General features: G+C 42.8%; 1 protein-coding gene across 3 annotated transcripts in view; it reads left to right on the plus strand.

The window, feature by feature from the left end:
• Nucleotides 1-24,483, plus strand: part of MTMR12 (myotubularin related protein 12) — a gene marked incomplete at its 5' end in the record, with an annotated part of 66,990 nt that overhangs the window by 22,148 nt on the left and 20,359 nt on the right. Inside the window, 7 exons of one of the 3 annotated variants that reach the window (XM_081053162.1) lie at nt 3,417-3,477; nt 5,999-6,141; nt 7,092-7,164; nt 8,013-8,143; nt 9,422-9,515; nt 12,746-12,875; nt 19,726-19,801. In XM_081053162.1, the coding sequence (XP_080909288.1) occupies nt 3,417-3,477; nt 5,999-6,141; nt 7,092-7,164; nt 8,013-8,143; nt 9,422-9,515; nt 12,746-12,875; nt 19,726-19,801 (708 nt within the window). Of the gene's footprint in view, nt 1-3,416; nt 3,478-5,998; nt 6,142-7,091; nt 7,165-8,012; nt 8,144-9,421; nt 9,516-12,745; nt 12,876-19,725; nt 19,802-24,483 lie in introns of those variants that run through there. The other 2 variants (XM_081053164.1, XM_081053163.1) reach the window with 2 other exon arrangements.

Here is a 24,483-nt window from a genome sequence, read left to right on the forward strand (position 1 = left end):
CATTATCTTTGTGTCTCATAAATCTTCTCCCTTTCCATGGACAAACCTCAGCTATCTTCCTCATCTTCTGCTTTAAAAATGTATGTATGTATATGTATCTACAAATACATACATGACTTAGTTTTGAAATGACAAGGCTAAGAATGACGTGGGGTTTTTCCTTCTTGTTCTTTTGGGTCAGTTTCTGCTTGTTGTGTGTGGTGGGAGGTGGGTATGTGCCTCTGCATCCAGAGGTCGTGCAGGGGATGGACGTGGTCCTAACAGCTGAGGAAAGCCATCCAAGGGTTTAATCACAATAATGGCAAAATCCTATGAGACTTAATGGCTTGGGGCCTCACATCCTCACCCCACCTAAAACCCACATACTAGAGATGGTAGATCCTTCTTCTGGCATCTGACTCTTCCTTGTCAACTTAGCGGTGAAGTGGTGGCTATGACATCGGTTCCTGATCCTGTGACCCTGGGTGTATTATTGTACATTGACTTGTTACGTGACATGATTCTAGTCATCTGTTCACCTATTGTTAATGCAGTTGACCTAGGTTAGTGACACCCTTGGTGACGACCAGCAGAAACCCACTGCAGCTAATATGACAAGGGGATGTATTATAGAGGTCCAGGTGTGATTTATGGAGCTGTGGGCCGAAGGGGTGGCTGGGCCTCACTAACACCTGGAAAGCCAGGGTGTCCCGGCCGTGACAGTGTGTCTGGCGATTGGGCTTTTATTTCCACATCACCTCTTCATGTGTCTTATTCTCTGTGGAGCAGCTCCCCCTGCTTTTGCGTAGTGGGGCCAAATCTACAAGTCTGTAGTTTAAGTTTAGCCCCCCAGCCAAATTACTAGGGGAGATAAAATGATGAGCCCTTTGAGGGACCGCTGTCCGTTTCCCCGTGCAGTTGATGGGGAGCAGGCAGCTCACTCCAGGACATGGGGGAGGGAAGGGAATGGGGAACAGTTGTCTGGGGAAAAGGAGTTTTGGGTGGGGCGGAATCCTAAAAGTTGTCTCCTGGTTATTTTGTTTATGGAATGTAAAGAAAGAATTCCATTCACCATTTCAAGAATTGATGTAAGTGGTTTTGGATAGTATACATTTTTTTAATGAGTTTCTGTTTTATTTGTTTTGGATAGTATAAATTCTTTATCATCAGAAGATGATAGATACTTCTGCGGACCTAACGATAGGGTAGTCTTCTCCACACTGGCTTAAGTGTTTGAACTGAATTCCAAGCACTAGTCAAGATGATCGCTCTAGTTTTCTAACAGCTTATTGAATTTAATGAATAGCTTTGCTCTACCCTCAGAGAAAAATGATAGACCTGTCAAAAATAATTGTGCTTTAATTTAGTTCTTTGCCAACGATAGATGATGAAAACCCTCAGTGAGACTTTCTAAATTACCAAAACATTCGTAGTATTTATACATGAGGATACAGGCATACCTCAGCAATACCATGGGGTTGGTTCCAGACCACCACAATAAAACAAGTTTCGCAATTAAGCGAGTCTTGCTCTTTTTGCTGGTGGAGGGGCTTGCCTTTGATTTGTAAAAAACGCAACATCTGTGAAGTACAATAAAGTGAAGCGCAATAAGATGGGTATGCCTGTAACCTCTTCCGTAACCTGGAGCAGTGCATCGGAATCAAAACCAGAGGCCCAGCTGCATCCTCTACACTCTTATTCCATAGGTGTGTCGTCAGGCCCGAGTGTCTATAGAGATAACAGCTCCCCAGATAAGCTGACACCTACCCAGTTTGAGAAGCACTGACTCAAAGAGACTTGATTCCATCTTGGAATGGAAATTGTAGCCATCTCTAAAATAGTCCTTGCTCAAAATGGGCTCTCTGAAACAGCCATGACTTTGTTCTTCAGCCTCAAGATGGGCTGTCTAGCCTTTCCCTGCCTCTGCTTTACATACACGTTTCTTCTAATGCTGTATTGCATCCTGAATTGACTTCAGAAAACTCATACCGTTGAGAGCCATCTGCCAAAAAATGAAACAAAAAAATTGCCAATTTTATTTGTTGACGAAATGGGTTGTGTCTTGTAGAATTTCCCACAGTCAGGATATCACACAGGTGGCCTGTGGGATCTCAGCTCCCGCTCCCCACACAAGAACACAGAATATGGTGAAACCAAAAAGGAACACCCATGGAGCCATAGGTAGGGGAGTCACACCACTATAGTCTCGCTGGAAGCTGGATTCACATGATGTGCGACCTGCTGTCTGCTTTTCTGCCAACCGACGACTCTATTTGCTAGCTGCAATCCGCCTCTCTGCAATCCGCAATCCACACTCCGCCACTTGCCAGCTCAGCCACCATCTGCTTGCCAGCCCCCATTTCCCGCTAGCGTAGCCACGGCAGTTATACTAGTGGCCAATGGCTCACTGGTTACAGCTGACGGCCAACTAGCCACCGCTGATGGCCATCCAATCACAGTTGATGGCTATTTACTACCTGAGCCAGCACCTTTCCACGTGAGGCCGAGAGCCTGGAAACTGCGCTCCTGGCTCTGTCCCCACAGGATTTGATGGGTTACATCCCCGTGGTGTCATTTAACATGTTTTTCTGTCCCAGTGTTTCTTATAAATTGGTAGATTGACATAGAAGCTCAAGCAGATTGAGGTTAGCCATTTTGGCAAGAATGCTTCATAGATGGAGGGGTAGTTTGCATTAGGGGGCCCACCATGCCTCTCTCCTTGTTAACAGCCATTCATGACGATGGCTTTGGTCCCTTAGTTCATTAAGGATTGCTGATTATCTTTGAATGTCCAACAAACACTGAATCTAACAGGGAAGCATTTGAAGATCTTTCCATTGAGAAACAGAGACACAGAATCTGGCCTTAGTTCCTTATTAGAAGTGATTGTATCCTGTGGCCTTGTGTCGGGGTCTTAGGTAACAGAACGGGCACAGAATGTCTTCACTGAGCCCTGGTGTGCTACAGAGTAGGTGGTCAGTATTGACTTGATACTGTCATGGCTTCCTGTTCTTACCTTCAAGCCTTTTACTTAAGTCCTTTTTTTCTCAAGACCACACAGTCTTTTGCTTTAAATCTGATTCTCACTGAAGGCAGAGCAGAATCATTCTGTGGAACGTCTTCCATTCTCTTTCTGACTCTGAGCTGCCTTACTTAGCTGTGTGACATTTGGTCCTTCAGCTAGGGAGTGCCCATCCCTTCCCCTCCTTTTGGGACAACTAATAGTTGTCAATCCTAAATAATTAGTGTAATACATTGAATCAATTGATTGGAATTTTGCCTTCCTTTAGTTAAAAATACTTTTTAAAAAAGTAAATAGCTTGTCAAATAAACCAAAAACTCCTGTGGGTATGTGATGTTTTCATGTGTATTCTGAAAGCATGGATTTAATTCATTTTGAGCCTTTAAAAATATTACCCTTTAATCTTCTCTTTTAGGAAATTCACACAAACGAAAAGGAAGTTACAGAGAAGGAAGTAACTCTTCACTTGCTGCCAGGTAACAGCCCTGTTAGCACCTCATGTGCAACTCAAAGCCAATGATAAGTTGTCATCCCCAGTGTCACTATATATAAACACCTTTGTTTTCATGTAAGAGTAATGCGTTGGAGAAAATATCACGGTCTTTAGTTCAATAATTACACACCTGGGTCCGAGTATTACAACATTCCGCAAAGAATTTTTCTTTTCTCCTCCCCAAGTTGATGAAAATAAACTCGGGGAATTCTCAGCTCTTTCACAAGCAAATGAGGCCTTCTTCAGGTTGCCTTGGCCCCATCCAGTATTCTGGTCCTCAGGAAAATCCAGGGTCCCCCACAAAGCCCTACACCCCACAGACTCTTCCTGCTGCCCAAGTGTCGCTGCCCTTGGCTAGAGCAGCTGCTTGGGCCTCCTGGGCACGCGTTGGTGGGTGGCCTCTCCTGTTGTGTGTGCATTTGAGCATGAGTGCCAGGTGTGCTGGGGTTTACCATCCCCATCCCAGGGCTGCGCTCTGTGGGCATCACCAAGGAGCCTGGATTGGTGGGGTATTTTTGAGATGGGGGAGGGTGACTCTATAGCTTAAGTCAAGCTTTAAGCATTTCTGAATTCAGAAACAGAAACTACTTGGTGGTGTATCCTCCCCATACGTGGAGCTATCCTGTGCATTTAGTTCTTCTTCCACTTTGTTTTTTCTAACTCCAAATAGTTTTGATTTTGTTTTTTTAATGAGCATTTTATCAAAAAAATTGGGGCCTCGTTCTGGTGCTTTTTATATTATTCATTTTATTGGGAGGATATGAATATGTGCAAGCTTCTGACTGGTCCATCTCATTTGGGAAATATATCAGAATCCTGTAACTTTTTAAAAATGTTTTTAAGTTTCAAAGGATTTTCCTATAATAATGGCCTAAACCTTAATCTGTATTCCCTAGTGCTTTCCTTTTCTTGGGTTGTAGATTCTGAAATTAACTTTATTTTTGGCTTAGTGTTAGTATACCTTCTCCCATCCCCTGAATTACCTGATGGTCTCCTCTAGGTGTGCTGCTGTGAGCTCACAGTTCGCTGTTCTGAGCGCCCGTTTCCTAGACTAGACCAGGGTCTTTTCTGGCGCCTGCCCCCAGCATTCAGGACTCTGCACACGAGTGGATAACAGCTGCTCAGCCTGCACGCCTGTGCGGCCTCGCCTGGCTGCCATGGTCGCCTCTGCACACCAACTTCCAGCTCCAGAGCGCGACCACAGGCGGATGACGCTGGCCTGGCCTGCTCTTGGGGAGAGATTGGCTGTCAAAGCTGTTGTACACTGGGAGTTGAAAGCACAGGAGCCTCACTCACACGTCTTCCACCTGGGACTTAGCTGAGGCGCTTTTTCTGGGTCTATTTTAAACCCTAATGAGGCTCTGACTTCATTGTTTTCTTCAAGCTTTGTGGTCTCTCTAGAGGCTGACCTACTGACTGAGCCATCTTCCAGCATTTCCTTAGTAGTTAACTCCTTGGAAGACGGAAAAACATACCATAATATGTGTCCCTTGATAGTCTTAGTGTCTGAAACTTTTTTGTTTACATATTGAAGGTTAGACTAAATGAATTTCGAACAGAAAAGAATTTTAAAGACATTGAAGGAGATATCCAGAGGGAGATTCTGAGGGGAAGATGTTTGTCTGTTGGAAAAGAAAATTCCTTTTCCTTTTTGTTGCAAAGTATTTAGAGTTAGTTTTTTTATTTCCCCCATATCCTCCTTTTTTCCCCTGCCCTCACCTCAGACATCCAGCCCTCGTGAGCTTCTCTACTTTCAGGAGCACAGAATGCTTACGTATCTCTAAATCCTAATTATTTTGACTGTAAAGATAAGTACTCTACCTTCAGGAAATACAGCTTCTCATGTGGGCTGGGTGCCTGCAGATAGAGCAGGAAAGCTGACGCACCGGGAGGAAATACTCTCCACTAAGAAAGAGAGGAAACACTTTTTTTCCCATAACCCTCTGGCCTCCCTTTTCCTCCCATCCTTGTCGGTGGAGCCAGAATGAATGTGGTCCTGTTGCAACCTCTGTGTCTAAGGAAGCTGCCTGAAAGCCCTGTGGCCAGGGTGATAAAAGGCCCACTTTCACCGGAAAGCAGGCTTGAGATCTGCGTTCCAGAGCATGCTGGTGAGCTTTTTGGGCTTTGCTCATTTAGGGTACCACTTCTGTGGAGCATCTTCTTGGGTCCAAGTAATAAAAACACTCAGATCTTTTGCTAGCAAGTGTAGCTGAGATTATTTCCATCTCTTTGGAAACTTCTGTTATTCACAGTGAGAAAATAGAGAAATGCCCTGTGTGAAGGTGTATCTGAGACATTTCGATTTCACTGCCCAGTGGTCCGCACTCTGCTTTATCGTCTCCCCTAAGCTTTTCAGCTCCTCCCGTGTTGGAACGTGTGACCGTCTGAGGTGCTGTGCTATATTTTGTGTTGGTCTTTACGTGGAAGAGCTGGGAAAGCTTCCACTGTGTGCGTGCTGTGTGCTCCCTGCGGACTCTGAGAGGACTTGTTTCGGTTTTGACCAGGTGAGCAGCTGCTTTGTGAAGCCAGCACAGTGCTGAAGTATGTCCAGGAAGATTCCTGTCAGCGTGGCATCTGTGGGAAACTTGTCTGCACAGACTTCAAGATCGCCTTCTTGGGTGACGATGAATCTGCCCTGGATACTGATGTATGTATGATCTGCGTTTGGCTGAGTTGGGGAAGGCAGCACAGTGTGGCCCCCGCGTCTGTTTCCCTCACTTCTGTGTTACTCCACCGCCAACGGACACAAACCCAAAGGACAGAAGTCCTTCTCACCACTGGTCTGCTCTCTGTCCTTCAGGGTCTCCTGCCCGTGGTCGGACCATCCTAAAATTTCCCACCCTTGCCTCATCTCACGCTGACTTGCGTTTGACGTCTTTCTTCTTCTGTATTTCATCACAGTGTACGTCACTCATTGGAATCACATCTCCCAAACGTACTCTTTCCCTCTGTTTTCTCGTACTAAATAAACTCTTCTTAAATTCAGGAACTGAGTTCAGTTCAGGAACTGAACGCAGCACTTGAATTTGGGTTTACTTTACATTTGCTCTGCACCGCGTACCGGTGTCCTTGTAGACTCGTCTGTACTTACGAAGAACGAGCAAAGAACTGCCCACCCCACTCGGAGGGCCCCCAGCCGCCCGGCCCTCTCTTGCTTCTTACACAGCAGCACCATTGCCGTCTCAGAGCGTGGTCTGCGGGCCGCTGGCTGCCGTGGTGGCCTGGTTTCTGTCCTGGACAAAGGCAGCATTTACAGCAACTTGAGTTTCCTAGTGTTTTCTTCCTACATAACTGTCACTTACCAACTTGCATTTGTGTGGAGAAATCTTCACCTGCATGCCACCTCCCAGCACTTCTCAAAGTCCTCATGAGTGGCCTGGTATGTTTGCCTGGGAGCAGCCCAGGGATGGCATGTTCTGTGTGGGTTTGAAACGCCAGTGACCACCAGTCTTTCACATTTCGTTGTCCCTTTCCTAAGGATGTGACTGCATTTCCGTTTTTCTTAATGTGCAAGAGGAGGATGGTGCTTTGCTCTGTCTGTAAATGTCTGACAGTGCATAGAAAGGAGTCACAGTTGTTTCCTTTTGAATCTTTTAGGAAATCCAATTTAAGAACAAGGTTATAGGAGAAAATGACATTACACTCCACTGCGTTGATCAGATTTATGGAGGTAAGTATCTGTTTTCCCCTGGGGTGTTGCCAGCTTTTGAAAGTGTAGCTGATAATGATAATGTTTTTATGGGCTTTCATAGTTTACAAAAGTTTCTTCACATATTTATTTTGTTTAGATCAGTTTTGTGGATGGTATAATTGAGGTGTGAAGTGGCTTGTTTGGGGTCACTTAGCTGGAGGACCTTGGACTTGAACTTGGAACCTGTTCTTTTTAATACTCCACCATGCATTATATATTAGATTTTGATCATACTTTTTGCTGTCAGTGTTAGCCGTGTAGATTTTACTTTAGAGGCTAATCTGATAAAGGTCTTTTGTGTTGCACTTGGGTGTCTTTTCTGCTTTCAAGCCTCTCTCTGCTCCACCTCTCTATTTTTAGACACGGCTTGCTCAGAAATCATCCAGTAGTCATTTATGATGTTCCTAACATCAGTAGGTGCTGCATGGTCCAATCTCTGGGACAGGGAGGGAGGTGGCAGGAGGTGGCAAGAGGGGCCCCGAGTCATAAACCCAGTAGTTGACTGTCCCAAAAGCATGTCCCTAGTGGTCTCCTGTCCATTTTTTGTAATGTCAGCTTTCAGAGCCGGGTTTTCTGCAGGTTGGTGGAATCAGTTCTGCTGACAATGGCCACTCCGTTTTGGTCTTGTGCTTTCTCCGGAGAAATGAAGAACCCTGACAGTTCTCATACAGCCAGGGCCCCTGCTGACAGTTACTTAGGAGGTAGCACCTTTCCTCCCACTCTCGAGAAGTGTGCTTAGGAGTTAACAGTCTGCCTTATTTCTTTAGCATTAATTTGTTGTGCTTTATAACATCATTTCCCTCCCTGATTTTATTGTTGATGTGCAGTGTTTGATGAGAAAAAAAAAACTCTCTTTGGACAACTGAAGAAATATCCTGAGAAACTCATCATCCACTGCAAAGACCTCCGGGTATTCCATTTTTGTCTGAGGTACACAAAGGAAGAGGAAGTCAAAAGGGTAACTAGTTGCATATGTTTTTAGGTTTTATTTCCCATCAGGTTTTCCCCACTGACTCTAGTTTTTGCTTACATTGCATGAAGGTTAAGGGGAGCCTTTTACTCTGTAAAGTTCAAATTGATTGTAATCCCATATGCTTTGATTAGAATTGAGAGAGAATTTGGTAAAGCATGCCTGTGTATTATCCTTCAGTACATAGAGTTTTTATTCTTGGAGCCTCTGCAGGTTGGGAGGTGGTAACCAAGGGACAGGAGGCAGTGGGGGAAGGGAAGGATGGAGCAGCTAGAATAACCCTTTTCCCTTGCCTCTGACAGCCTTTCCGAGAGGCAGTAGTAGTGACCTCCCATCTCCTGGATGAATGAGTTTATGTCTGGGAGGTAGCGGAAGTGTATGGAAGGAGGAGGGGGTACACGAGTCAGATGGGCAAAGCCAAATCACCAAATGAGCCTGTGCTTTTGGACACTTTAGCAAACTTAACCTGGTCGCTGCAGCAAATTGAGATGTATAACTGGTGAACTGGTTATCGTGGTCATTGTGACTTCCAGGATTTCTCTTATTGAGATATTGAAGATTTCAAATTGCCACTCTCATGTGTACATCAGGGGCAACCTAGCGAGAGTTCAGTTCATCTGTTGTCTTCGGCTACAGTGAGTTACGCACACTTACAGCCGGTCCTTGATGTTCTTACAGGTAGTGTGGAAGTTCAGTTAGGGTAATGAACATGACTCCAGTATCTGTTCTGAACAGGACAGTGGTGTAGACATGGAAAATTCCCCGAGGAGCCAGAGCCTTCATTTTGAATGATGATTTTTGTCATGTATCCAAACATACTTTTGTTTGGAACTTCAAACAAAAAGCACAGTGGGTTGATTTCTTTTTCTAATATTCTAGGAAAAAGTTGTAAAAGACACAAGTGGATCAGAATAGCAAAGTGTTTTGGTTTTTATCTGATATCAGTTGTATGTCTTCAATGTCAGATTTTTAGAGTATCTGAATATAGCACTTGAGTTTTCTTAGCACATACGTCTAACTTTTTGAGAAATTAGACTTATGTTTTAAAAATTTTTTAGAAATTCAAAGCTCTTAGAAAACCTGACACAACGTTGGGTTAGCGTTTCTTGATTTGGCATTATTCTGAGAGATGACGTCATAGATGCAGGCCCCAGTGAGAGTGAGTGTGCTGCCCCAGGGGAGCCTGTTGGCATGACTGAAAACCTAGACAACTCAGCATTTTCCTGCCAAAAGCATGACTGTATCCATTGCTTGGTTGTTTTCTAGATTGTCAGTGGCATAATTCATCATACCCTGGCTCCTAAACTGCTTAAACGATTGTTTCTGTTTTCCTACGCAACTGCTCTACAAAACAACACAGGTAAGTGTGTTCTGGGTTGTAACTGGAGGTAGGTGGACCTTCCAATTCCTGCCTGAAAGTAGTGGGAGAAAACCCATCCATGAGGTTTTCTCCTCTTGCCTAGAAATTGCTCAGCTTTTCTTGGGTGTCTCATTCAGGTATCTAGAGAAAACGGTTTCTATATTTTTTCCCTGTGATCTTTGTTTCTTTAACTTATCTTTTAGGTTTGTTTGCTTTTTGTGAGGGATTATTGGTTTGATTATTTCTTATGAAAGATGAAAGCAATGTATTCTAACTGCGAATGTGAGACTATGCAACAAAATTGAGACAAATTTAAAATAGCCCTGTTTGTCCCTGAGTTCTTATTTCCACTTTAATATACTTGATTTCATAAGACTCTAGAGAATGTCTTGCATTCTAGAAACAACCAGAACATGCTTTATAGCTAATATTTTGGGGGAAATGGAACAGTTGTATGTAAGAGAACATATCAGAAAACTAACTACTTTATTAGCATACTTAGGATTCCGTATGTTTCCCATTCAGTTTGCTGAAAAAGAGAACAATCTTTTAACTAAGAAACTTTGGTCATCTGACCAAAAGTCATTAGCTGTTAGTAATTAGCTGATAGTAATTATCTGTTAGAAACTTTGGTCATTAGCTGTTAGTAATGACTGGCATTGTACAGGGTTCCCACAGATGTCTGTCTGCTTCCTTCTCTAGGTCTCTCCCCTTGGTCTATTCCCTTGCTCTGCCCATTATGCTTAACATGAAGTTGATGTTTAGTGATCCTGTGTGCTGTGTGCTTTTCGTCAGGAAAGTGGCATGTTAGTTTAACGGCATATATCAGGCTTTCTGGAATGAAGAGTTGCTTTGTCACCAACTGCTCATTCAGTAGACACGTGTGGAATGCTTGCTGTGGGTCAGGCGCTATGGGGATATGGCGGGGAGCAGGGCCTCTTAGAGCATCACGTCACACAGAGGCAGCTGAGTTATGTGTCCTCTGGTGGAAGGGGCCGTGGGAGCAGGAGGAGGAAGTCCAGGCCACGCTGGGAGAGGAAGGGCTGTCAGAGGGTGCAGCTGTGCCGAGCTGCTGTGGAGGGTGTGGGAGTGTCTGGTAGGCACAGAGGAGAATTCAGGCAGAGGATTAACACGTGCAGAGATGTGGATATCTGAGAGAGCAGGCTGCATTTTGCAAACGATGGTGATGTAGTAGAAAAGGTATGAATTTCGGGGTCCCACCTCACCTCAAATCCTTGCCTAGCTGCTTAGTAGCTGTGTGGTCCTGGGGATGGCACTTAAATCTTCGGCCTCTGTTTTCTTATTTTAAAAACAATAGTGTTAATGCTTCCCTTGAAGTCTTGTGAAGATTATAAATTACTAAATGTATGACACACACGGTGCAGTCATTAAATGAAGCTTGATTGAGAGTGTAAATGCATGTTACTCAGGACTGATTATGTTAAGAGAATTATGTTGATGTAAAATATGCTTATCACTATCATTAGGCTGCACATAAAATTTGTTCCTTAATTCAGTAAGTTCGTCTTTGTGAATGACAGATCTTTTCACTGTAGATAGATATATAAGTGTTGATTAACTGGGTGCTGGCTTTCAATAGCTTGTTGCGATATGAGACATACAAAATATGACTTTGTTGATTACTATAATTTATATAAACACTTATTGGGCTTACATTTGAAAAACCATCCTCTATTTTTAGGAGCTCTGCCTCTTCTTTATATCCTGATTCTTGGTCTGGACCCAGCATAGGACAGGGTCTCATCCGGCCACCATCTCTCAGTGTGCGCCAAACCCCTTACCTTGACTGACCTGGCAGTTTCATTACCTCGTGGTGGCTTTTTGTGCCAGAAGGCCGAGGATGTGAAGCGTCTTCTATGCTATTTTAATTCCATCCTTCTTTTCTCTTAACCCCCTGATTGTTGATACTAAAGGTTATAACAGATAAATGTGAATTGACTAATTAACTTTTTCATTGAGTAGGAGTTTGTGGAGGTGGGTGCCTTGTAATCTGAACATGTTTAATTATTCCCAGGCTTAATAGTTTATAGATGTGCTTTGGTTGAAAGGTCCTAAATACTTACAAAACGGCATTTTAGGGGAAGACCTATCTGTCATTGCTAAGAAAATGATCTGCTATGTTTGAATTGGAGTATTATTATATATGTCCATGGGGAAATTGTTTTGTTTGCATTTATCACTTAATGGAAATTTCCTTTATAGCTTCCTAGGTTTGAATTCCAGTTCTGCCATTGCCTGGCTCTGTGACCTTGTGCAAGTTACTTGACCTTTCTGTGCCAGATCTGTAAAATGGAGGAAATAGTATCACCTAACTTACAGGGTTATAAGGATTGAGTTAATAATTATAACATGCTCAGGACAGTTCCTGGCACAATAAGTGCTGTGTAAGTTTAACTACTGTTTTTATCATTATTCTCATCCTTTGTGTAGTGATCTGGCAATATTTAAAATAGCAGGTGGAAGTTTTAGCAAGCACATTATTTTCCCCAGAAGACTTGTGTTTTTAGATGTGCAGTGGCTTGAACTAACTGACTGTGCGCATCCCAAGACTACTGTCACCCCAGCAAGCAGTGCTGTGGCTTGGAGAGGGCCGAGGACACCTCTGCTGGGCTGTAAGGGCAGGCGTTTCCCCCGGGCAGGGCAGGGTGAGGGGCCCAAGCACCCATGACCGGGTTGGCTAGCAGACCCGCCCCTCACCATGGCTGTCTGATTGGCTTAAGGCCTTCAGTAACCAGATGTCACACCGGAAAATCCTCTTGTTAGCAGTGTTATCTTCATGTTGAAGAAGGAGCAGTCACATTCAAGAATCTGACATGCTATTTAAATGAGTTTGTCATTTAACTATGTGCATATTGGTAGGGCTAAAAATACTATTTTAGTATTTGCTAAGCCTGAGTTTTAGTGCCTCTCTTTTTATGTTATATAAATTATCTCATGGTCAGATGACTGAAAGTGGAGCTATAATTACTTTTGCAAGGAATGGAACTAGAATAACTCCTTTTCTCCAGTATAAAAAGACAGAGCCTCAGCCATAATTTTGGATTAATAACAAAAAAAGGGACAAGGTTAGGATGAAGTAGTGAATTCATTCTGCTTGGATGAGAATGGGCTCAGTAGAGGACATTGGAGCCTGAGGATTCACTTCCACGTCCTTAAAATTCCAGCTCTTCATGACAAGATTTTATTGTCTTTTAAATTTATGTTGTTAGCCACCGATCCCAAGAACCACACCGTAATGTTTGACACACTTGAGGACTGGTACTGGGAATTAGAGCGGACCAAAGGCGGCATGAAGTACAGAGCAGTGAGTGTCAACGAAGGCTACAAGGTCTGCGAAAGGTAAGCTTTCAGCGCAGCGCTTTAAGAAGACAGCTTTGTTGGATTGAATTCACATGCCATATATCGCACCCATTTGAAATGTGCCGTGTTTTAAAATGTATTCAGTCAGATCTAGAACATTTTCATCATTCCCACAAGAAACTCCATACCCATTAGCAGTCTCTGCCCAGGTACCCACAACACCCCCGCCCTCGGCAACCACTAATCTACTCTCTGTTCCTTTAGATTGGCCTATTTGGGCCATTTCATGTAAATGGACTCATGTAACATGTGGTCTTCATGCGTGGCTGCTTTCACTTAGCATAATGTTGCCAAGGCTCACCCGTGTTGTAGCGTGCAGCAGAATTTCATGCTTTTTTGTTATTGAATAATATTCCGTGGCATAGATACTGCATTTTATGTATTCATTCATTAGTTGATGGACTTCTGGGTTATTTTTGAATAATGCTGCGATGAACATTTGGGTACAGGGTTTTGTGTGGATGTATGTTTTCATTTCTCTTGGGTCTATACCCAGGAGTGAATTGCTAGGCCATATAGTAAGTGTGCGTTTAACTTTGGAGGAACTGCCAGACTGTTTACCACGGCGAGTATTCCATTTTACATTCCCTTCAGCAGTAGAAGAGGGTTCTCGTTTCTCCACATTGACACTATGCTTTTTTAAGAAACCCTTGAAAGTTAAAACATTCAAAAGCAAATTTATGTCTTTTTCCCATTAATGTATCTGTAATCTAAATCTAAAATGTTTAGAGCCATTTCTGAATTTATACTGTGTATTTGCTTTCCTTTTATCTAATACTTCAGTTCATTTATTCATTCAGTAAAAATTTTTGAGTTCCTATTATGTGCCAGGCAGTGTCTTAGCTACTGAAGGTACAGCAGGAAGCCGAGCCTGAAAATCCCTGCCCTCCTGGAGCGGTCTTGATAGTGGGGGAAGATGATAGAATAAAGGAGCATTTATAGGATAGCAGGAGGTAGTAAGCTTGGCAGAGAGGCTGAGACTAACTCAGAAATGAGAAGTCTCACGCTGACGCTCAGTCTCACGCTCCACGTGAAGGTCTCCGCACCCTTCTGTGCCTGCTCCCTCAGTGGCCAGGTGCTGTCTCGGCCACATGCACTTTGTCCCCCAGTCACCTGCTTCTCTACACTCCCCAGTAAGGAATCCCGATGCAGATGTTGGCGAGCTTCAGAAGCATCGCCAGCAGCAAGTGTCCCAAAGAAGCTGTGATCATCAGGACCAAACCTGCCAAGGAGGTCTGTGCTGCCCCCGAGTGGAAGTGCGTCCCAGGTTCCAGGCAGCACCTCCACAAGAAAACCCAAACTCCAAAGCTTGAACACTCACTCCACAGCCCAGGAGTCCGAACCTAGTTTCGGACTGATTTTCTTGTAGCTTTCCCTAAATGCCCTCTGATAATATTTTATTCGCTTTTTAAAGAGCATGAATTTTGTTTATTGGTATGAAACATGATGCCTTATGTAATGTTAATCTTATTTAAGTGATTAATGTTTTAAGTTTATCTTCCATGAATACTAGTTTTCTTAGATACAGAGACTTAGGCAAATTGCTTTCCTTAGTGAATTCCAATTCCATCCCTAGGATGGTATGAGGGTGCTTGCAAGAATCATTAATGCAAACACTTATTGTTTTAAATTCCAGACTATTGCTAAAAATGTTATTGAGGAAATGTAATGATGTAACTGTTGAACAATATATGTATTTTTGTACACACAAAAGAGGTGATAAGTGCTATGGAGAAAAACAGATCAGGCATGGGGTTAGGGAGCGTTGGTGGGGAGCGTTGGTCAGACAGCAGGAGCAGCAGGAGCAAAGGCCCTGAGGTGGAATCGCGTCTGGCAGTGAGGGACAGTGTGGAGTCCAGGGGCAGAAAGGCAGGAGGGGAGGTCTGGGAGGAGAGGGGCAGCTGGATGGGAACTGGCTGGGAGGCTTTCAGGAGAATTTCTGGTTCAGTGAGGAGGAGTTTGAGCAGAGGCGTCATGTGATTCGACCTACATTTTAAGAGATGACTCTGCATAATAAACCCTCTTTGAGAAACGTGAATCTTACTATTTTGGAACATACTCCTCAGCACCCTGCTAACAGTTTCATAAAATTTGTTTAATACTCTTCCCTTAGCTGCAGTTTTGCTTTCCACGCTTTTGGTTACCTGCGGTCAACTGCAGTCCAAAAATATTAAATGGAAAATTCCAGAACTAAACAATTCTTAAGTTTTAAATTGGGTGCTGTTCTGAGTAGTGTGATGAAATCGCACACTGCGTCCCACGCGGGGTGCAAATCATCCCTTTGTCCGTGCTGTGGGTGCCGCCCACCCACTGAGAAGCTATTTGGTTTTCAGACTGACTGTCCTGGTATCACAGTGCTGGTGTTCAAGTGACCCTTATTTACTTAATAATGGGCTCGGAGTGCACGAGGAGCGCTGCTGGCAATTCAGATATGCCAGAGAGAAGCCCTAAACTGCTTCCTCTAAGTGAAAAGGTCATACAGTACAATAAGATACTTGGAGAGAGAAAAACCACATTCACATAGCTCTTATTACAGTATGTTATTATAATTGTTCTATTATTAATTTGTCTCTGTGTCTAATTTTTAAATTAAACTTTGTCACAGGTATGTATGTATATATAGGGAAAAACCTTGTATATATAGGGTTTCCTACTGTCTGTGGTTTCAGGCAGCCACTGGGGGCTGGAATGCATCTGGTGTGGACACGTGGGGCTGCTGTGTTTGGCAGAGCATTTTGTATTCATGGTTGTCACGGGCCTCTTCAGCAGATCAGTTGTGATGTTTATCAATCTCAGACATTTGTAAGGTTAGCCCTTCTGTCGCAGTGGGCACTGGGGTGACAGTGGGGAGGGGCCTGCAGGGCTAGTGCTGTGTCACCGCCCCCCCATTCCCTCCTAGCTCCTCCTACCCTTGTACAGTCACAGAGCTTGAAAAGGGAAAGCTAGCTCTTACTCAGACAGCGGTTAGAAACCCCTGCTCCTAGGACGTGATAGATTGTAATGTGATTTTGGTTCTAATAGAAGGCATGCCCTTTCCCAGAATTGTTTAGAAGAAATCCTGCCGCGTGCTGATTAAATTCATCGATGTTTGCATAGATGTCCGCACATCAAAAATATAGCAGGGGGTCAGAATTAGTGGTGAAAATGGGGAGAATGGAGCGTTAGCGGGATTTTGTGCTCAGAGGGCTCAGAGCAGACACACTCCCCTTGGACTGGCCCAGCTTCCCACTCCCACGCTTTTCTGTCTCTTGGGGGTGACACAGGAAAAGCTGGGCTTTGTTTCTCAGCTGGACCATTGTGGTAGCTGCCCCCATGGACTCCCCCACCCACTCAGGCCCCCCTGCACCCATTGTCTATGTAGCGGCTGAGAGAGCCTCTCCAGTGTACATCCACTAAGGGTCACCTGATCCCCTCATCTCCTGATCAGTGGTTCCCTGCTGCTCTTGGCATATAGAACAGAACCGAAGGAGTGCTGCCGTGTCTTCGCGGTTTGACTCCTGCCTAACTCTCCCTCCACCTTTGCGTATACATACCCGTCTAGCCATGCTGACCCCCACTCTAGGTCCTGCTGTGCAGTCTCATGTCTGGAATGCTCATTCGCTTCTGGCTGCACCAATGAGTTACCTCCACTCCATCGGTCAGATCTCAGCTCAGGTGGCACTTACAGGGAACCTTCCCAAGACTAGGTTGGGTCTCCTTGTGCTAGCTTTCCTTGCGCTGCATGCCTCTCTTCACAGTACTTCCTGCGATTGTGAGTTTATTTTTCTCTGTCTCAGCATTTGATTGTTTGTTTCTGCCACCTGTCAGCTCTGGGGAGTCAAGGACACTGTTTCCATTCATCATTATACCCTCAAAACCAAGTGCAGTGCCTGGTTTTAAGAGGGACTCAGTAAATAGGCGACAGAATGAATACATGAATGAAAGCCCCATCATTAGTTAGAGGGGTCTCAAATCAGTTTGGATAAGGATAAGAAACTGACTGTACTTCACCTTCCCCCAAGGTCAGAGCTGGCTGTTCCAGTCCCACAGTCTGTCCCTTCTTCTAAAAAGCCTTTCTCTTGTCACATCTCCCTGTGAAGGCATCGGGTGGTCTTAACCCTGTAGGATGTGTAACAGAGGAACCTAGGAATTGCCTGATGCTGCCACAGGAAGAAATTGCTCCTCTGGTGGTGTTGCCCTGGGGGTTCCCTAACCATAACTAAGGCTGTCCCTGAGCAGATCATACAACATTCTTTGCATCAAGTTGTCTTGTATTTGGAGGGGCTATTTACTTTGTATTGTGAACTCAAGTAACTAAAATGACTGCTGTCTAAGGAGGGAGGGTTACTTGCTTGTAGACATTGGGAGTCTCACACAGAGACTCCTTAGAGCCACCTCAGTTCAGTGAGACCGGAGAGGATGTGCCCAACTCCCCTCCTATCCATCTTTCGAGCTCCTTGAGTGACTGCGTGGTACACACGCTAATGCACTTGGTTCTGTTGTATTTTCGACCCCTTTGGTGAAAGACATAAAGAGAAAATCAACTGGTTAACCAACATTGTGAAATATTTAATCTTTACTAGTAAGGGAAGACGTGAATTTTTTTAAAGCAATGTGGCCCCATCCCAGCTTTGTAGAGTGCACCTCTGGGGAAGGAGCCTGGAATCTTGACTGAAACAAACCCCACAGGTGATTGAGAAACTCTGATCTGTTTGTAAGTTGCCATCTATTCCTAAGCAGTGCTTCTCAGTTTCTTGTTCAGCTAAGTCACCTGGGGAGCTTCCTAAAATGCAGATTCTGATTCTGTAATTCTGGGGTTGGGTTTGAGAACCTGCTTTCCTTCTCAGCAGCCAGGTGATGCTGCTGCATACTTGGAGTAGCAGGATATTCTAGAATAACAGCTTTCAACCTGGCTGCTTTCAACACCCAGAGAGCTTTTAAGCTCCTGAGATTTAATAGTTCTGGGATGGAGCCTGGACAGTGGCAGTTTTTAATAAAGTCTTCCCATGTGATTTATATGGGCAGCCTGAGTTTGAGAGCCATTAATGTGTGAAGAGGTTTTTATTTCAATTATAACACGTAAAGAAGGCATGTCTTACCACCCACCCACGCAAGAAGACATATATGAAAATACTCCAAGCACTTCAAAAGCTCAAAGCCAAATAATTCTTCTACAGTTTGATGGTTTTTGAGGTATCTTAGCCTTGATCAGTGGTTCCCCAACCTGGATGTACATCACAATATCATGGGAGCTTTTTTCTTCTAATTACCTTTAACGTATTTCTAATGGAAAATTTCAAGCAATGTAAAAGAAATGTGAATATGATGAATTCCATCACCCCACGTCAACAGTTATTAACTCAAGCCTCATCCTGCTTTCTCTGCTCTTCCCCTGGATTATTTTGAAATAAATCCCAGAGCTCATCACATTTCATTCATAAATATTTCAGTGTACACCTCCAAGAATTAAGGACTCTTTTTATAAACATAAAACCATTATTAAAACTTTCAAATTTAACATTGGCCCTTTAATGTCATTCAGTATACAGTGTCAAAATTCCCCCATTGTTTTATAAATTGTTAAAACAATTTACTTTTCATATTTTTATCTGTTTTATCATTCATCAAGATTCAATGAGATAGAGATCTTGCAATTGATAGGTTTCTGAAGTCTCTTCTTAATCTATAGATTCTCACCCCGTCATTATTCCTGTAATTTATTTGAAGAAACCAGGCCATTTGTCTGATAGAGTTTCCCAGTCTGGATCTTGATGAGCAGATCAAAATGTGCTATTTAAAATGTTGGTCTTTAAAATGTTGCTTCATTCCCTATGAATTGATTTGATCTATTGGTTCGATTGTATTCAAATTATGATCGTTTGAACGAGGAAACTTCATCTTTCCCCATGACTAATACATAAGAGATTTACTTCAAATATGCAGCACGCATACAAACACCATCTGATAATTTTCATTGTAGTTCTCACACCATAAGCACGTTCTTATTTCCCTTGAGGCTTTATTTTCAAGCCGTTTGAGTGAAAGATCTTTACAGCTTCATAGTGATAGAACTTAAGTGGGTTAATATTAATAGAAACCTGCATCTGCTGACTAGAGGAAGAATGGTGTCCCAGCATATCTCTGATCTCTGCAACTCTGAAAACCTATTTTATGTCCCTTTTTAACAGATTTGTTATTTTTAGAACCTAGATTTTCTCATGGAGAAACTGAAGTCTTACTGCTTGGGGTCAGGCCCAGCTCCGCTTAATAGTTGTGTACCCTGGGAAGGGCCTCAGTAGTGCTGTGTCTAGTGTCTTCATCTGTAAAATGGAAACAATAATAGTACACACCTCATAGTATTGTTGGGAGGATTAAATGAATAATTCGTGTGAAGTATTTGAAGAATGTGGCATGCAGTAAGCACGTATATGTTGTCAGAGCACTTGATAAAGTGGGCTGTAGTCATCATAATTACTGGTGTTCGTATCAGTCTGACTAAAAGCAACACGAGTGCTTATGTGCTTATATTATGAGAAGGATCACTCCCAATTTTGGAATTCATATAATTTTAGATCTCATATATTCCAGTCTCCCCATTCTGTGGATGAGGGAACAGACCCAGAGAGGTGGGGTAAGTTACCTATGGTTTCACAGAATCAGAGGCACGGCTAGGATTTGAACTCGAATTCCCGAGTGATTTGGCCAGAGAGTTCATCTGCACTGGTTCTTAACAGGGAAATATGATCCATTTCCCACCACGCTGCTTAGTTTCCTGTGTTCATTAAAGTCGAGCTTTCATATTTAGTGAATTAACTCGAGTGCTAAAACTGATGACATCTTTTTCTTCTAGGTTGCCAGCATACTTTGTTGTCCCCACTCCTCTTCCTGAAGAGAATGTGTCACGCTTTCAGGGCCGTGGCATACCAGTAAGTGCGTCTGGAAACCCTAACGGCTCATCGGCCCATCTTGGCAAATTGTTCTGCTTAAAGCTCGTGGCTTTGGTACTAAAGAGTTTGTCCCCAGTCCAAGAGTAATCCAAAAATATCTTAGGGACTCCCTAGAGGAGTCTCGTAGCCATGAGGCTTTCTGGGACAGAGTTCTGATGTTTGCACAGATGCACTGGGGTTCTTAGCAGAGACATCTTTAAAAAGCTTTAAGAGGATTTCAGGTATGTCTGGTGTTGAAAGCCAGCCTAATTTAACCCCCAAATCATTTTGAGGCTGAGCTGAGCACTCTAAAGCAAGTAGGGTTTAAGGTTCTTTTAGGTCTGCACCATTAATCTTTGAATGGGTGTGGTTGTGTTTTTTCCCCAGAGACAACATGGAGAGCTTACTGAGTTTTCACAGAATAGACTGGGTTGGGAGCCATATTTAATGTGTCACTGAACAAAGAAAGCAAGACTGGCAGTTACTCCAGTTTCTAATGGGTGGTTGGGAGTTGCCAAGCTTGCAGGAATTCAGTGAGGAATGAGAATTACAAATCAGTGCTATGCTGTGTGTATGGTTGATTCACCAAAAAGATCACTCCTGTATGAGAGGTGAGATGTGCAGGGGTCACACGCCCAGAATCATGTGGAGGCCAAGCAGGTGATTAGCGTGGTGGCCCTTGCAGTGAACCAGAGACCCTCTGTCTGGTTGAGTGTGGGGGGGTGCTCCTCGGGGTTAGCAGGCTTGTGCTATGTGGAAATTTGGGCCTGGTCTTGCCAGACGTTCTGATTTCATAGGAGCAGCCAGAGATACGGATTTTTATGTGAGTTTTCCTGACTTCTAAATGTACGCATTTGATTCAAACATTTAAAAAAACATGCCTTCAGACCCAGGTTGGCTCATGTCCCACCAGCTTGCAACCATTGATTTAGAGCAGTGGTTTTCACATTTTCTGGTCTCAGAACTCTTCAGACTGTTAAAAATTATTGAGGATCTCAAAGAGTTTGTGTTTATGTGGTTGTATCTATTGGTATTTGCCATATTAAAAATTGAAACATTAAAAATTTTTGAGGGGGGTTGACACAGTGTGAGGGATATAAATGATAAATGTCTAACTGTTATATTGTTTTGTACACTGGAAAGTAATAAAAAAATTTATTTTAGTAATAAATTCATTACATGTTAACATAAATAACATTTCTATGAACAATAACTATATTGTCCAAAAAAAGGAAATGGAAGAATAGCACTGTTTCTATATTTTTAAAAATAGAAGACTGAATTCTCTCCTATCTGCTTCTTTCTTTCAATCTGTTATGGTACGTCGGGGTTTAGTTGAAGTACATGAAGAAAAACCAGCCTCGCACAGATACATATTTGGGGAAGGGAGGAATATTTCATAGCCTTTTCCAATGATTGAGAATATTGTTCTTTGATGGTCCATGAAAAAATTGATGTGATGGTTTCATAAAGGTTAATTGCAGTAAGGAATCTGAAAACATAGTCAACAAACTTCATTCTCTTAAAACCCATTGGTCTCTCTTTGAATAGGTCTTGAAACGTGCATGATTTACAACATTACACGTCGGTCACGTGGGAAACATTAGTGCGCTAGACAACATAGATCATCCAAGTATTGACGTTTCCTTATATAACATAAGAATAACATTCATTAACATCGCCCCTGTCTCACCAGACAAGTCGTTAAACATCGGGAAGCTGTCCAGCTAAAGAGGCCGAGACTCGTCTTCCAAAATTCTAATTTTTACTTGAAAGTTCACTTTTCATCATTGGCAATAATTGGTCAGTTGTTTTCCTTGAAATGATAGGCTCACTTCATTCTTTTTTTTTTTGAGAATAAATATCTCCCAGTTACCAAAGTCTGAATGCTTATAGTTTGCCTATCATTCTTTCAATTTCAGCTCGTTCAGTAAACTCAGTTTGAGGCAAACATTGTATTGCACAGTGCTCACCTCCCATTCCATCACACAGAATACTAAAAAGATATGTAACGGTCAAGGTTAATACAATTAATAATTTTTAGTCCCCATTAAGGATGTGGTCAGGTGAAACAGAACGTGTTTTCTGCAAGTGCGTGGCAGTGAAGAATGCAGTGGCCACCAGTGCTGTTTGGTCGCAGTGTCTTACCTGGTGCCGAAGCACCCATAATTTCATCTCCCAGTGTACTGCACCATCAATGCAACTGTCCACTCAGTGAAAAGACAAATTACATCTTAGTGTTATTAGAATACCCGAAACGGTATTAAGTTCCCCTCTTTGCATCTGTAGACTGCATTTAGAGAATTGCTATTGTAGAAGAATAAAAATGAGGGTCTTCGTCCTTCAGTCTTTCATAGATGAATCTAGGAAAAGAGGGTATGCTCTGCGGGAATAAACAAAGATGAATTGTGTACACATGTGGGTGTAGGCTGCCTCTCTGTCAGCAGCGTATGGAATTTTGATATTCTGTGTTCTAGCCAGGCCTTGGGCTGAGTAGTAGAAAATGTTCTAAAACCTAGGTGATGAGTCAGCAGCATAACTTAGATAGAAATTGTAGGAGGGTGTTCTCACGTTATTGGGTCATCGGCCTTTATTTTATGTCCTGAGTTATTAGTGGAGTTGGCACAAATGGACAGCAGAAAAATACTACAAGATGGAATTTATGCATTTACTTAGGGAACACAGAGCTCTCAACATGCATAAAATTTACCACTAGTGCCATTTAATGTATTCACAATGTTGTGTAACCATTACCTCTAACTCATTCCAGAACATTATCTTGATGGTTTTTTACCATGACTTTTCACCTAGTCTTCTCTTTCCTGCCTTCACTTATTCCTCTTCAGGGAAACCTCCATCGTTTATAATTTCAGTCATACTCTTGCTGCCATTCTAGATTTGGCCTCCAACCATTTATCAGACCCAGAGTATTTACCTTTTTTCGCTGTGGGGCTAATGAACATTGCTGTAGATTATTCACACTAAACAGAACAGCATACTTGATGGGATACATGAAAACTGTTACCTTGCCTTGTTGGGTCTTTGTTCTGCTCAGCAATCTATTATTTGTTTAACTCCTCTTGGTCCCGATACCATTCTTCCTTGGGGCTGCTGTAAAACATTCTTTTCATTCTCTTGAATTTGTTATTTTTAGCTCTCTTACTCTCAGGAACACTCTTTCCCCTTTTACTGGGATCTTGGAAAGCAAGTGAGAAGACCTCCCTCAAGACCTCCTTCTTTTCCACCCCCTTCTTTCTGGGTGCCTGTTTCCTTCATCTTGAATCCAAGCCCCTGCCTGGGCTCTTGGTCTCATCTGTCCTGCTCTCTCTGGAACCTGCTTCCATCAGTCTTCTCCCTTCCATATGTATATTTCTGCGTATTCTGCTCTTGAAGACATCGTAAAGTCTCTGCTAACCTGAAAAAACCCTTCCTTAAGAGTCAAACTACTGTCTTGTTCTCCTTCCCTCCACTGCCAAACATATTTAAAGAGTCTACTAATTTTCTCTACTGGCCCCGACTCCTTTCTTCTTGCATCATGACTTCTGCTCCTCCATTCTGCTGATTGACCGCCAGCTTGACCGCCAGCAGGCACTGAGCCTGCACGGCCCCAGTTCTCCATACCGTCACTGATTACAGTCTCCCTTTTTTGCTTTTTAAATTCCTGTGTTGGATCGGAAAACACTGTGTTTTCTTGGTCTTCTCACCTCATTAATAGTTCCTTTCTTTACTTACACTGCTTTCTAGCCTCCAGTTGTACATGTTCCCCTAAAGCTCTGTCTTTGGCTGTATTAAGAGAGACACTGTAAGATGTATGAAATAATAATTGACCCTTTTTTTTTTAGATAAACAGGATCAACAAACTACGATTCTTTTCTGTTGTCAAGTCATTCATACTGAGAACCCTGTGGCCCTTTCCCAGACAGAAATTGTACATATTACAACAGGAGAAGACATGTGCTTTTTGCTAAATTCCTATGAGAAGTCTGTTTGACTAAGAATTTCGCTGGTTTTCCTTTTTTTTTCTTTCCAGTTTGTTTCAGGTGTACAAAGGAACGTAATAGTTAAACATTTAAACCCCTCATAAAGTGATAACCCACCCACCCCAAGCTACTACCCCTCTGACATCTTACATAGTTGTTACAATACCATTGACTATCTTCCATATGTTGTACTCCACATCCCATGACTATATATACCTACCGTGTTTCCCCGAAAATAAGACCGAGCCAGACAATCAGCTCCAATGCATCTTTCGGAGCAAAAATTAATATAAGACCCAGTTTTATTTTACTATAACATGAGACCCGGTATAATATAATATAATATAATATAATATAATATAATATAATATATAATTAATGTAATACCGGGTCTTATATTAATTTTTGCTCTAAAAGACGCATTAGAGCTGATTGTCCAGCTAGGTCTTATTTTGGGGAAACACGGTATATATTTAGTTATATTTGACATACAATATTATTCTGCTTCGGCTTCAGGTGTACAGTGCATTGGTCAGGCATCTACACAGTCTATGACGTGATCCTCCTGATTAGTCCAGTGCCCAGCTGGCACCTTACATGATCTTTACAACATTGTTGGTTATATACCACATACTGTATTAACTACCAATTTGTATTTCTTAATACCTTCCTTTTCACCCTGCCCCCAACCCCATTCCCATC

The sequence above is a fragment of the Rhinolophus hipposideros genome (genome assembly GCF_964194185.1).
Source record: "Rhinolophus hipposideros genome assembly, chromosome: 7".
In the NCBI taxonomy this organism is placed as follows: domain Eukaryota; kingdom Metazoa; phylum Chordata; class Mammalia; order Chiroptera; family Rhinolophidae; genus Rhinolophus; species Rhinolophus hipposideros.